The sequence below is a fragment of the Lonchura striata genome, chromosome 1A (genome assembly GCF_050655825.1).
Source record: "Lonchura striata isolate lonStrDom1 chromosome 1A, ASM5065582v1, whole genome shotgun sequence".
NCBI lineage: Eukaryota > Metazoa > Chordata > Aves > Passeriformes > Estrildidae > Lonchura > Lonchura striata.
Window position 1 is genome coordinate 22,843,584 of NC_140741.1, and position 14,196 is coordinate 22,857,779.

The following is a 14,196-nucleotide window of genomic DNA, read 5'->3' on the forward strand; positions in this document are numbered from 1 at the left end:
GAATTAGCCATATCCTCTGAGTGAATTTCTGTCCTGTCAGTGGGCATTTTCTCCTGATAACTAGTCTGAGAATGTGATATTTCTGCCAGCACCATAGCTATGGTGAATTAGAGGTCAGTCAGAACAAGTAATTCAATAGGGTACGGGTGTTTTCTGGCTTCTGATATCCTGATGGGATCTGCAGGTAGGGAGATAGTCAGGAAAATGCCTTTTACTCTAGAAAGTGAATAGTTAAGACCAGCTCTGAGAATGGCTTTCTGCAAAACAAATGACCAAAAGATGACATTTAACCAAAGAGCAAAATTACGTTGGATGAACAACATTTTAAAAAGGTTATAGCTGTCTCACATTGCTGGTCTTTCCCGGGACTGCTGTGGAATAGCCCAGCAGTTGAAGCACAAGTACCAAACTCACCAGGTTGCCGTTTCCTGTGCTGTGTACTCAATGTGAGGTAAAGGATCTCCTCTGTAATGAAGAGAAGAAATACGACTCGTGTCTCAAGATTTCAAGTTCAGTTTCCAAGCTTTTTTTTTTTTTTTGCCTGCACTGTGAATTTTTGATGTAATGAAAATAGAAACAGCTAAATAGTTAATAATGAACCATCTGTTTGTCTTGGTCAGCTCTAATGTGGGTGTTCTCTCTTCTATTACAATGTGGGGAGGAAACAGAGGGATATATGAGAAAGGAAGCTGTGTTTCTGGTTCACAGATGGAATTAGGGACCTCCAGGCTTGCCACTGCCTCTGCTGAAGGTGAGCAAAACACAGTGTGTGCCTGGAGGGACCCTCCCTGGAGGATGTGATCAGCTCAGCACCATCACAGAGAAGCTTTAAGAAACCCATGGGCAGAGAGCTGCCCAGGCACTCTCTGTGTTGTTAGCACTGATTCACTGATGGGTGCTCTTTTCTCCTCTTCCTCACTGTTATTTCCTCTGTAGCTCTGAGTCAGTTCAGTTCTGCTTTTGGGCTGTTCTGAGCTGTGCTGACTCTGATATTTAATGGAAAGACAAAACTGTATTCAGAAATCTCACAGAAGTCTTTGGAGACTTCACCAGTTCTTGGATAACATGAGGCTGATAAACCATGACCAGTTGTACCTTCACCTTTGATTTACCCTACAGAAAGCAGTGTAGTTCTGGTGAAGTTTTACACATAAAGGTAGAAACATTTCCCATCACTTACATGAGAACTGAAAGCTTTTTATGTTTTTAGGTAGTTAGTGTCCATAGACAGAGACACTTAAAAAAGCAAATAACAAAAAGCAGTAAATCACTTTCCACTGTCAAAAGTATGTTTGTAAATATTGTTCCTCAAATTTTCTTGAAAAAGATTAGCCTCAGCTCAGCACCAAGTCCTAAAAGGAACTTGAAAATTAAAATGAAGGGTCATATTGCAATCACTTCTGCTAAAACAAAATCCAGCACTGGACTGGGATATGTGAATGCAGTCTTCAGATTTTTTGTCTTAAAATGTTTTTGCTGTGCCATCACAAAAGTCTAGTTCACATGGAGTGAAAGCTTTTGTGGCTGAATTTTGGTGTCTCAAAAGTGGCCCCACTGATACATGAACAAAATGACATCAATGACATTTTTTGCACGTCAAGTCTGACAGCGTGGACTGTTGCACTTTCCCTTCAGCAGCCTTGTACTTACGCTCTGTAATTCAAGGCCAGGTCGGCAAAGAACGCCCTCCTCTTGTTGTACTCCAGGTCAGAGTATCCCTGGGTTAGAAAATAATCAGGAAAAAAAGTTTTACATTGTGAGAGATCTGTGGGCATAAGTAGAAATCATCAGAACCACCACTGGATCTGTGGAAGTGCAGGGTCCCCACCCAGTTCTCACTGTCCATTTTTTACTATGTTGTGATAAAGACAGACTCAGTGGTATCTGTTTAAAGGGGATGTTTACCTACTGAACACCAGCATTTTCTTTCTGATCCTTCTGTGTTTACTAAAAATAAAACTTCAAGCAGGCTTTGCCAGCTATTGAATATGCATACAGACATGGAATAACATTCCTTTTAATTTGCATCATTCATAATAGGTACTAAAACTTAAATCTGGAACTGTGTGCTAATATAACTCATAAAACAGCATTGATCAGCATCACTGTACAAATATTTATTATTCTAAAATATTCAGAATTTACTGGAACTACTTTGTATCCTGCAAGCCAAATTTGTCCCTTAGGTTTATTCACATAATTTTTAGTGTAGCAATAATACCAGTAACCCTGCAGTTAATGAGTGTTGTGTGGATGAATCTGAGGAAAGAGCTGGATCCTGAGAGCATGTTTATTTCATCATGTATTGTGGGTAATATGTTCATTCAGGTGCTTGTCAGTGGCTGTACCAAGCCCATGCAAAACCCACAAAAAGCTGCTGGGCCTGACTCACACAGATGCAGGGACATCCCAGCTTTGTCCCTGTGGGCTCTGCACCCATTCTCTGTGCAGCAGGAGCCTCCCTGGGGCACCTGCAGCCAGTGACAGGGGAGCCCAGAAACTGGTGCCACAGTGACATCAGTTTGATTGTTTTGGCCAGTAAAGAACAAACTGAAGGTGTGGAGAGAAACAACCCAAACTGTCTATTTGATAGGAAATGTATATGCAAAATGTTTGCTGAGCTACCTGTACATCAGCTTCTTTTGTGCTTTCCTCCATTTCTGAGCCCTGCTCAGAAGTCTGGTAAATCAGCCCACACTGTGCCCTCTCCTGCCACAGACAAGGGATGTTCAGTGCCTGAGATAACTTGTTTTCAACTTGTTAGGTATTTCTAAATTGCACTACATTCTGCCATTTAGATTTATTCCCACTCAATACTTCAGTAACTCAGCACCACTGCTGCTTCCTTGCAACCTCTTCAGTGCTCACACCTTCTATTTGGCAAAGGGTGAGGGGAACCTAGTCCAGTTCAAAGAATTCCCTATGTGTGCTCATTTATCTAATGAGAAACAGCCTAAGAGTTAGCTCAGGAAAATTACAAACACTTGGACTGTTTGTATCAGAAAGAAATAAGGAAGAATGAAAGATGTCCTTGTTAAGTAGGACATGAAGCTCTCCTAGAGCATTATAGTTGAATAAATGATTCTCAAAAATAAAATATAGACTTACAGACTTGGAAAGGTCTTTTTTATATTATACAGGACTGTATATAGCTCACAACAAAACCTGGTGTAGGCTAATGAAAGGGACTAAACAGAATTCAGACATGTAGAGAAGAGAATGACAAAAAAATGTCTTGTAGTTTCTGTTGACACACATCTAACCTTCACTACATTTCTCAGTGCAAAGTATCTCTTCTTTTTGTCCCTTCCATGCATTGCTTCTATGTGATTCTTGACAGAATAAAATGCTTCTGTGACCTGACTTGTCAAGTGACCTTTTGGGGTCCCTTTTGTGTCTGTGCCTAACTCATGTCTCATCTGTACTAAAGCTGGGAAACTTTGATGAGAAATAAGTGTTAAATTGTTTGTTTGTTTGTTCCAAGTACTTTGCCTTACTATCATCACCAGAGCAGGACTCTACAGTGCATTTTTCTTTCCCTCTCCTAGAGCAGGGCTTAGAGCAGGGCTAAGAGGGCACACATAAAGCTGTTACAGTAAAACCCTTTTTGTGGTTTTAAAGATGAAATAACAGTAATGTTAAACTTACAGGGTGACCATGGTCCAAACTGGAGTCATATTTAGTGATCAGATGGTGACACTTGTCCAGATCCTGGATTTTTCTGGGGAACCAGGGCACTGGAGAGAAAGCAGAAAGAGTTAAGTGAGAGAGAATCAAATACATTTTAGAGAGAAAATAAGAGCTGTGCTGAAGATTATAAACTTTCTTTTCATCAATATATAAGAATATTCATATCTACATGTTACCATGATTGTTACACATCTCAGTAGTTGAATTGCTTCCTGACCAAATGGGCAGATTGGATGAAAAATTATCTGAATTTAACTTGCTGTGATCATCTCTCAGTTTTAATTAATAAAAATAATTTTTAAAGGTAAAAATACTTTTTAGATCAAATGTGTTTTTTGTTTAACACAGGACAACAAATTTATTTCTTCATTCTGGATTTAAGAATATATTTTGTTCTTGTCTAAACAGCAGTCTTACCTTTTCATACCTTTAAAAGTTAGACAATATTTTAAAAGGAAAACATGTTATTCATAAAATTTCTAGAAACCAAAGAAGTGAAAATAATCTTCAAGTATTTTGCTTCTGGCTCATTATTTTTTCCAGAAACATTATTCTTTAGCCGTGTTTCCAAACAGCTTCCTTCTCATGAAGTGGGAAGCTTTATAAGTGACTAAAATGAAAATAAAATGTGATCATTTTATTTTAAATTAAAAATAATTTCTGGAAAAACACAAAGTTGATATTGCTTTCCAAATCAGATGGATGCTGTAATCTGACTTTCTGTGTTACAACTCAGAAAGGTCCATTTGGGGTCACCTCAATCTCATACTGGACAAGACATCAACATCTCTCTACTGAATGGTAAATTTAACTTTTGCTATATTATATTAGATCCAAGCACATCAAGTTTAGAGAAGTACAAATCTAAAAATACCCACAGATGTTGGGGAAATTATGTAATTTTCATGCATTACAACCAATTCTAAGTAGGAAGAAATTCCAGTCTGACAGATGCCTTATGTGTACCCAGATCTCTTTTCTGAGCCTTTGTCTGTGGCCGTACCAGTGGTTCTGCATGCAAGGTACCTTTCCTGCCATCTATTTATTGCCATATCCCCTCAAAACCTGTGCCTGATCACAGCTGCCCCAGTGTGTCCCCATACACATCTTGCCTGTTCCCTTCAGAAAGAAACATAAACACAGCCTCTTTTAACAGTCTCTAGTTTTTACTGTAGTTCCAAGTCCTGGCACATCTGAGACCTCTCAAATCCCAAGGAAATCCTAAAGGAATTCTTCTCCAGCTCCAAAACCCTCTTTGGCTTTCCAGTTTCCCTGATAACAGTGATGTCCTTTTCATATGCCCACAGATCCTGAGAACAGCTTGGCGAGGGCTGCCTCTCATTGTTAGCCTGACTGAATTTCAAACAACACCCAAAGGTGCCCAAACAGGACTGTGTAAGTTAAAATGCTCTAGAAATATCTGTCTGGCCTCGTCAAGGGAGGGAAACCCCATGGTAATTCCGTGCTCAGAGAAGTCACTCTGTGAGCTGGACCCTCAGCCTTCTCATCTGTCATCCTCAGGATTGTATTAAAGGTCTCTAACAGCTGTATTCATCCATTCCTCCCTGCAAACAGGAAAAACATCCATTTGCCTCTGTGTTTGTCTTGAAGCAATTAGTTCTCTGCACAGCTTTCAGCACAAAATCTTCCTGTCATTGAGGAGTTTCTAGTTTTCTTCAGCTTTTTTTCTGCTGTTCTATCCTTCCCATCTCCCTCTTTGCTGGAAAACTTCTCACCTCAGTTCCACAGGCAATGATAAAGTGCCTCCCTTTCTGCACCAATGGCAGTGGAAAGCAGCCATGCAGAGACAAATAATGAATGCACACTCACTGGCTTTCCAGACAAATTGAACTACTATTATGAAGCTGAAGCTAAAACTAAAAATTACTCCAAAAGAAGTGCACTAAGAGATGCATACATTTCTTACCTTTGTCTTCTCTGCTGGTTTTCACATCCTTTGCTACTCTCTTTAAGGAGGTGATAAGGATACCAACATCAGCACTGTGAACTTCGCATTCAACAAAAATGTCAAGATCATCCACAGAGTTCTTGGGCTTTTTGGCTCGACGGGTTTCAAAGTGACAGATTTGAGTTTCAAACATCTGCAAGAGCCAAGTGTTCATATGATGAAGCTTCTCCAAAGACTGAAAATCCAGGTAAGTCTAGATACATTTCTACAATGTCTTTAAAAGGTGACTAAAAGAGGTATTAACTAGAAGCACATGTTATGTAATGAAGTCCAGTAATGTCTGGTTTACAAAGAGCTAAAATACAGACAGAGCTAAAGATTAAACACTATAGCATTGCGTAGAGAAAGAAGGAGATGAAAGATGATATACTGTTGACTGTAGAATATCATCTGTGCAGAAATAGCAAATGAGTGGCTGAGTTACTTAAAATCCTGCCAGAATGAGAGCAGACCTATTGATGTATAATAGCACCATAATCATTAAATAATTGTGAGAAATAAGTAACAAGCACAATAGTTTTCTTTAGAGTAATTCATTTTCCCAGATAAGAGTGAGCACCTGGTAGGGGTACTTCAAGTGTCCAGACTACATAATGTCTGTGTGGCTCACAGCACTTATAGCCTTTGTATCTCCTGCCAAATATGTGGAGAAAATTCACTGGCTTCTAGCATCCCCACAGTCTGAGTGCTTGAAATGCCGGCCACCACAACTGCTAGAAAGAAGCATCTGATTGCTATCTCCTCTCTAAACAGCCCTTGCATGAAATGGTGATTCTTCTAAAAGACTGTGCCCAGATGTCCCTCCCAACAGAGCACTCTCCCTCTTTGCCCACCTCTCTGAGCAGCTGGAGCAAAACCAGGACAGCGAAAAAGGGGGAAGGCAGCAGGAGGTGCAAGTCAGGCAGGGAGCAGGAGAAGAGTGAGGAGGGGAGAGATGCAGACTGGGAGATATGAAGGAAGCAGAGACAGAAGAGAAGGCTCAGCAAAGGAAGGGGACATTGAGGTCTGTACCTCAAAGACTGCGGCTGCCTTAGAGAGCTCCATCTTCCTCACATTGTAGAGTGTGAGGGTCAGGATGAGAGTTGCTCTGTCATCCTCCCTGTTGGAGTCCAGGCTGCCTTGGCCGTTCAATGATTGCATGCCACACATCTCCTTCTCCTTGTTGGCATCTTCTTTTGGGCCTGACATCCCCACCAAATCAGTCTTCATTGGGAGACAGGGGGGTGAATTGCAACAGCCAGATATTGAGTGGAAACCACCCAAGGGTGTGGGAGCAATGGCCAGGGGAGCTGGTGGGACTGGAGATGCAATGTGTCTGTGTGTGGGGAGCTCAGAGCTGCCAGGAGCAGGGACACAAGCTGGTTGCTGTGTGTTAGGTGTAGGGACATTTATGTTGGCCATGCCAGAACACATCAAGGGAAGCCGCCTGTGTGGGATGTGCGCAAGAGCCCAAGATAGCCCTCCTCCCCCTGGCAACTTCAAAGTGCAGTCCTCCTGCTCTGTTTGAAGGTATCTGCAAGCTGTTCAGCCCTGGATAGGGCTTCCTTTGTGGAGAGACAATCAATTAGCCCGAGCTCCATTTACATCTCCCAGTCTGGACTGACCTGCACAGTGTCTGAGGCTGTCCTTCATCCTCACTCTCTCTGTATTGTCTATATCCCCAGTGGGCTCTTCTCCCAAATTCTAGCCCCATCTAAGTGCTGTCTCCTCTGCATAGACACAATTCTGGGAGTGTCAGAGATACCTCAGCCAGAGTCAGAATCCATTGCCTACTTCTGAGCTTTTCCTACCCACAGGATATGAACCTGCTCTATCCTACCCCTCCAAGAGAGGAGTGCTGCCTCCAGGCTGTGTTCCTCCATTGAAACTTATTTCTGTCATGATTTTTTCTCCAGTGAAATAGGCTCTCAAGACCAGGGTCACATCTTTCTTGTGTGTGGCAGGATAAGTTCCAGGGGGATTTAACTCTGTGCCTGACAGGGCAGGCACATCTTCCCTTTCCTTACACTTGGCATCAAAAAATTATTTCTAGATATGAGCACCCATATCTTCATACTTCAAGTTACAGTGTGCCAGACCCCCTGTGAAGGTCATCCTGCAGGTCCAGAGATAAGACCACCTCTCTGGCCTCCCTTTGCAGGTGGAGCCATTTTTTATGTGTCCCTTAGCTTATCCTGCCTCGGCCACACCTCTAAGTGTTATCGTGCTCTTACTTCTTCCCTGGCCAGGGAATATAAACAAAATTTTGTTCTCTAGGGATCACGACAGCACCATGTCTTCCCTTGGGTCAAGACAGAGCACTGGGAAGATCTTGATTTCCTCATCTATTTCCCTCTGACAGACAAACCCAAGGTGAATTTTGCAGCATTGTGCCCAAGAGGGAGGTCTCAGCACCCTGGGGAATGTTGGCTCCTCCAGACCTCAGGCACAGTGGGATTTGCAGGGTGTGGTGAGGGGTGTTCCAGCCATGCCCAGCCATGCCCAGGGGCCATGGGGCAGGCTACTGTTTGCCATGTAGAACCCACCACTGATGCAGAACCCGTCCCTCATGCACACTGCAGCACCCTCCAGGCCTGGCTTCTGTCCCAGGTGACTCCAGGAGGGCAAGGGGGCACCTCAGAGGTGCTTGAATGGCAGCTGCAACTGAGTTAGCTGGGTGTAGAAATGGGCTTTAAGAACAAAAGCTCTTCCCACTCCCCCATTCCACATTCCCCCAGCTGTGGTGGCAAGGCTGGGCACAGGAGAAGAAGGCCAGGTCTGATCACCACAAACAACCTGCCCTTTTTTTTAACCTGGTACCATTGCAGGTATCTTTATCCTGTATGAGCAGAGTGCCACTCATTTGATATAGATGCAGCATTAATATTTTTTGTTTATTTAAGTTAATTTAGATGGTTACACCTGAACATCAAAATGTTATCTCTGACAGCTGTCAGCATGATTTGAAGAAACAGAGGGAGGTTTAAAAAGAATGCATTCCTGTGGGCTGCTGCTGTCCTTAATCCCTTTTCCAACAATTTCTGCATTCTCTGAGGACTAAAATGTCCCTTTCCAAGGCTGCTGTCAGATCTAGGCATCTTAAGACACCCAGAGGAGTCCACCAGTGCAGACTGGTGTCCTCCATCATAAACATTGACCTGGGCCAAGGTCAACATAAAGGAAAGGGCCTCAAAAAAAGCTTCTTTGATCACCTGAGCTGGAGATGAGGATACCAAGAAATGTGATCATAGTGGGGTAGAAGTGAGGAAGGTTACCGCAAAGATTAACTTGGTGTAGGTTAGTCAGAGTAGCACCCAAAGACTTATGGAGTATGCAAATGTAGAGCAAGCTGGGCTTGGCTGTGCATTTCTAAGTAATGGCACACATCAGGAAAGGTTTTTATCAATCTTATAATCTGTCACTCATCCAGATGAGTGACAGTCAAGAGAGCCTTTTTCTGTTTTGGGGAGCACCTCAGATGGGCATTCCCTCCTACCTGGGTATTTAATTCTGCTTGAATTGGATGCTTACCATACAAGGAGGATTTACACTGATTTCCTACACAGCTGGAACTTTCTTTAACCATGGAAATAAGAAGTCACCCATTAAGGAGCGCTATTTAAAATATGATTTATTTGTAGTATTTAAAGTACTTAGGTACAAGATTATTTGTTCTGCAAGAAAATCTACTTTCCATACATTTCCTCTGCTTTTAAAATGCTGAACATTTAATTTTTTCTCATCTGTCTTGCTGAGCAGCCATGCTATGCTGCTTTGGCTGGAGCTATTGCTCATTTAAACCTGCATTAAGGGACAGAGAATCAGACATGTGGCATCAATATTCTCTAACTATTCCACTTGCACATAAAAGAAAATAATGAATTCTGAGCTCTCAATATCACTATAGAACTACTGCTGCTGTCATTTAAGCCAGAAGCAGAGGAGCTTGGAAAGATCTCTGAGGATTAGTTTGAAAGACTTTACCCTTGGGATGAAATTGCCTCTTTGTAGCATACAGTTACCTCATGGATCCTATTATACTAAGAGATAAAAATACGGGCTACTTTTACACTGAAAATACATGTCAAGTGTGATTGAAAGATCTAGAGAGATATTGTGATGAGAAAAAAAGGAATAAAAAGATACTGAGATAAAAAAGGATACTTCAAAGCACCAAAATGATACCATTTTGCATAAATATATGTCTATTGAAAAGGGTTCCAGCTGGTATCTTTAATATTATTACACACCATATATATAAGGAAAAGAACTGTACCTTCTATCTTCCTAAAGGATGATGCTTACATTGAAGCAGTATTGATTTTAAAACTATAAATACAAAATTAATACTAATAAAGGTATGAGACTCATGGGCTTTCAAATCCCTCTCCATCTTTCAATCTTCTAAGAGAAATGTGACCCCGAGCCATGTTAAGTGTCATGATGCAAAATTACTTGAAGCTGGAAATGCAGTTCAGTTTTGCTTTGCTCCATTCTGCTCCAATGATCCAATGCTGAGTTCCCTCCTTCAACCAGGAGGCACTATACAATATGGACCAGTCCAAAAGGGCAATTAGCTGATTTGAGTGAAATTTATTGGTTAAATACAGAAACAGTTTCCTGAACAGCAAAACTCTTCTCTCTCCATGCTCAGCCACTGAGTTAAGCTGGAGCCACCTATGGTTCCATTTTGTGATTCAGCTGAGATAGACCCCAGGAAATGGGCAGTGGAGATACAAAAAGGTGTTGTTACTTAGGACCTGTCTTGAAAGATAACATGTTTGGGTTTGAATGCAGTTAGACTGGGCACAGCAGACCCAGGCTTTCCATGGCTTTGGTGGGGACTCAAGCCAAGATACAGTGAGTTAGGAGCTGAAAGGCTCCAACCTCTTCAGCTTAATTGTAACAGGCACTTCCTCTCCATTTCCAAGGTGCATTCACCTTCTAGGTTGTGAGACCAGAAAATTAAGATACACCTCTCAGGGAAGGACACACACAAAGAAAATGTAGCCTTCACACATCAGCCATCCACTGTGAGTTGTTGAATATGCCTGTTAAGAGAAATCTCCTCTGCATACCCTGAAAGGTTTAGAGTTCCAGACTCCACGGGAACCTTGGAAAACTGGGAGGCAGGAGACACTGAGTGAAGAGTGACTGTGAGAGAAGGCAAGGTGGATCATTCTGTTCATCATTGACATCCCATCCCTGGTCCTAGACCTTACAGGAGCAGCAGATTTTGCTCTGCATGGTAAAGATCTCCTTCTGCTAACCTTTGGCACAAAACATGTACAGACTTCCCCCATGTTCCCAGGAATAAGGTAATTTTTATACATTAGTAAGAAAAAAATGGATTAGTGTCTGAAGGCCAAAAGAATTGAGGGTCACCTATAGATGTCTGTTTATCTGCTAATCTCTAATAATTAAGATATATAACATAATTATTGATGCAGTTCACCAGAAGATAATATACTGAGGCTAGATCAAGACTGGCATTTGCACATGATAGCTTCTAGTCACTGGCAAGTTACAGCAAATCTTCATTTGATCTTCTGGAGGGCATTGCAAAGGATCCCAATCTCACCTGCAAAGGAAATAAACAGAGCAGTTAATTCCAGAACTAGCCAATTTCAAACACTTCTGTATGTTTTTTACCCTTTATATCCAATCTCTTAAAGAATAAGGTGAGCACAGAAGTGCTAAACTGGACACGTTTATTAGGGTCTTACTGGAGGTAGGTTTGCAGTGTCATCCCTTTGCCTTCATTACCCACAGAAGGCTGGCTCACAAGATCAGAGGAGCTGGCTCACAACAGGCTAGCCAATGTGAGGGGGGAAATATGATCAAAGCCATCTTCTCCTTCACTTCCTTACTGAAAACAGCTAGGATCCACCTCAAAGCCATCTGCCATTTCCTAGCATTTCCCCCAAAACTGGGTTTTTCAGATTTAGCAAGTTACAGTGAAGTGGAAATGCTTGTTGAAGCTTGGCTAGAATCGGGAAGTAATTTTTTCATGAGGAAAGAGATGTGTGCTGCCTTATTTTGGATAGGCTCAGAGCATTAAATGCAACCAGATGGAATCTGCCTTGTGGCTCCTATTTCTGACCCAAGTTTTGAGGAATTCAAGGTAACAAGTGTACAATTCCTTACTATTGATCGTGTCAGCTAAGTTCTTCAGCTGCTTTGCATTGTCCAAAACTTCAATCCTCTGTGTGTAGGGATTGTACCGAACAGAGAAAGGACGAGGGATTGTTTGAGCAAATTTCCTGAGAGAAAAAGCAAACAAATGTACAGTTTAATTTTTTTTTCACGAACCCTTTTCTTGGTGTGTGCATTTGTTGATTGTGGGAATAAGAAAATCTATGGGAGGAAATAACAGAAATTCCTACTGATTGACCCAAGACCTACAATGTTCTGCAACACACTTGAAATGGCATTTGTCCTTATCACCTGTTTTTTTCTGAATAGGACTAACTAAGCTATTGGCATGGCAACACTGCTCCTGGTATAGGCCAGCTATGTAGAAACTGGGATCTGCCAAGCTTGAACACCTCATTTTCCTTTCATTAGTGCAAAAGGTAGGAATTCTAATCCAAGTCTGAGTTTCTGGGGAATCAAGGTCAAGGATTTACATCATCCTGGCATGCCAAAGAGCAAGTGGACACGTAACTTCTGGCATGGTCTAGCTCTTAAATTACCTCATAGTTTTCAGGTAATTCAAGAGCTAGATGATAGTTAATTGAGTGAAGCAGCATTCTCTGTTGTAAAATAGTTAATTCAATGTCAGAAGCATTCAGATTATGGTGTCTTGGGAAAATATTAATTTGCATAACTAGAGAACTGCGGAAAGAAGGGCTCTAAATGGGATGAGATGGTCAGAGCTATTGTTTCAGGCTCCTTGTGGACCCCAGCAGGATACTGGCTTATATATCTGCTTTGGATTACTGAAGTTATTGCTGAAAGAGGAAGGGAAGCACGCAGGAGTTGATTATGGAGCCCCACTATGCAGACTGTGACTCAGCAGGGTAAATCCCATACACCCAGAACAGTGGAATATGCTGGATGCCACCCCCACGAAGCTTCTTCAGTTTAAACCTTATTATTAACCTTATTAAGGACATTGTCTCAAACAGAACTCAGTATGAACAGGCCAAAATGTGTGAAAGTGAAAAAATATTACGTTGGTTATGATGAATTTAGCAGCATTGGTCTCGTTTTTCTAAGGGAAGAGATCACATTAGAAAATGGTTTTCCTAAATCTCGGCTGAAGGTAAGATCCCAATTAGAAGATGAATGCCTTAAGCTGTCAGTCTCAGAATAATTTTTCAGAAAGGTATTCTGTTACCCACAAACACACATGTCCAGATGCAAGCCTCTAACACAGGCATTGGACCAAACCCCAGAACTTCTATTTCAATTTAACTGTTTTTTTCAATTTGGTCACTGAAGCAAATAAAAAAAGCTCCAAGATATTTTGCTGCAGCTAAATGAGGCAGCATTTTCCACTTCCTCAAGGAGCTTGCTACTCAGGGATGCATGCAGAGAAGGAAGAAGCTTTGTACAGGATATTAATAGCACAGCCCAGAAGAGAAGTCCATCCAGATACTTCCATTACAGGTATTTCCCTAGAGAAAAGGGCACAAGGAAAAGCTGCAGACTTATGACAACTAAAGAAGCAGAAGCGGAGAGAGCTAGGAAGACCTCAGATCTGGGGAGCCTGAGGTAGCAGAATATCTTGGGATGCAGAACAATTTATCTTTGAATGGTAGAAAGATAAAGACTGTAGGTCTGGGACAAGGCTGTGTGTGGCATCTCCAAGTGAAAAATAAGTTGAGTGTGAACCAAGGCTAGCCCCCAGTGGCTTGACCAACACCCAGAAACATGGTAGTGCATTGGTGTTTTAACAGGAATAGAAATGCTGTCAAGGTGAAAACCAAGCTGAACCCCAACACAGGCTGAGCCATTCTTGTTCCAAGAATCAGAACTGAACCTGGACATAATTGCAGAGGAAAAGGAGTAGATACATTTTTTTTTTTTTTTTTACAATAACTGGTAATTCTAGAAATGGTAAAATTACCTGGTTTCCATTAATTAGCCAGATTTGACTTTAAATATCAGTATCACTTCAATTGAACAGATAAATTTTTTTGTTGCATTTTGGTTAGACAAATTAAACTCTTAGTTACACTAAGCACAAATTCTTGGTTTCATCCATAAGGTATATTAATGTTACTACTCATTTTTGCCCAAGATTCTGAGGATATGAGATGTTTATTATCTTTAAACATTGCACAGATTTTTCTAATGCCTCTCAAAACATGATTGTCAACCCAAGACTCTTTATGGCAATGAGATCCACTGTAATTGCAGCAGACAAGAATAGGTTCTTCTCTGGAATGACTGCAGTACCTTAGCTTTTCTTTTGCATCTTTAAAACTTTCAGCAACATAGTAGATAGGCTGGAACTCAGTAACACAGTACTTCTGCACAGAAGTCTTCTCCAGGACAAGAGGCTGAATCTCAGGCTTACTTGATAAACAATACTATGAACAAAAAGGTAA

The 14,196-nt window shown here is 41.5% G+C and overlaps 2 protein-coding genes across 9 annotated transcripts in view; both read right to left on the reverse strand.

Annotated features, from left to right (window-relative positions):
• LOC110473828 (tyrosine 3-monooxygenase-like) overlaps nucleotides 1–7,334 on the reverse strand; it is a 29,230-nt gene extending 21,896 nt beyond the window's left edge. For all 6 annotated transcript variants that reach the window (XR_014952157.1, XM_085569610.1, XM_021536710.4 and 3 more), the window contains exons 1-5: nucleotides 6,671–7,334; nucleotides 5,618–5,792; nucleotides 3,649–3,737; nucleotides 1,651–1,718; nucleotides 415–465 (exon numbers count right to left, since the gene is read on the reverse strand). Coding sequence is in view for 5 of the 6 variants with exons in the window: in XM_085569610.1 (XP_085425736.1) it covers nucleotides 415–465; nucleotides 1,651–1,718; nucleotides 3,649–3,737; nucleotides 5,618–5,792; nucleotides 6,671–7,072 (785 nt within the window). In the remaining variant the exon portion in view is untranslated. The remainder of the gene's footprint in view (nucleotides 1–414; nucleotides 466–1,650; nucleotides 1,719–3,648; nucleotides 3,738–5,617; nucleotides 5,793–6,670) is intronic.
• Nucleotides 7,335–9,252: 1,918 nt separating this feature from the next.
• The window catches only part of PAH (phenylalanine hydroxylase), a 36,864-nt gene continuing 31,920 nt past the window's right edge, over nucleotides 9,253–14,196 (reverse strand). For all 3 annotated transcript variants that reach the window (XM_085569614.1, XM_021536335.3, XM_085569615.1), the window contains 3 exons: nucleotides 14,045–14,178; nucleotides 11,786–11,901; nucleotides 9,253–11,219 (listed from right to left, as the gene is read on the reverse strand). In XM_085569614.1, coding sequence (XP_085425740.1) covers nucleotides 11,176–11,219; nucleotides 11,786–11,901; nucleotides 14,045–14,178 — 294 coding nt within the window. In that variant the 3' untranslated portion in view covers nucleotides 9,253–11,175. The remainder of the gene's footprint in view (nucleotides 11,220–11,785; nucleotides 11,902–14,044; nucleotides 14,179–14,196) is intronic.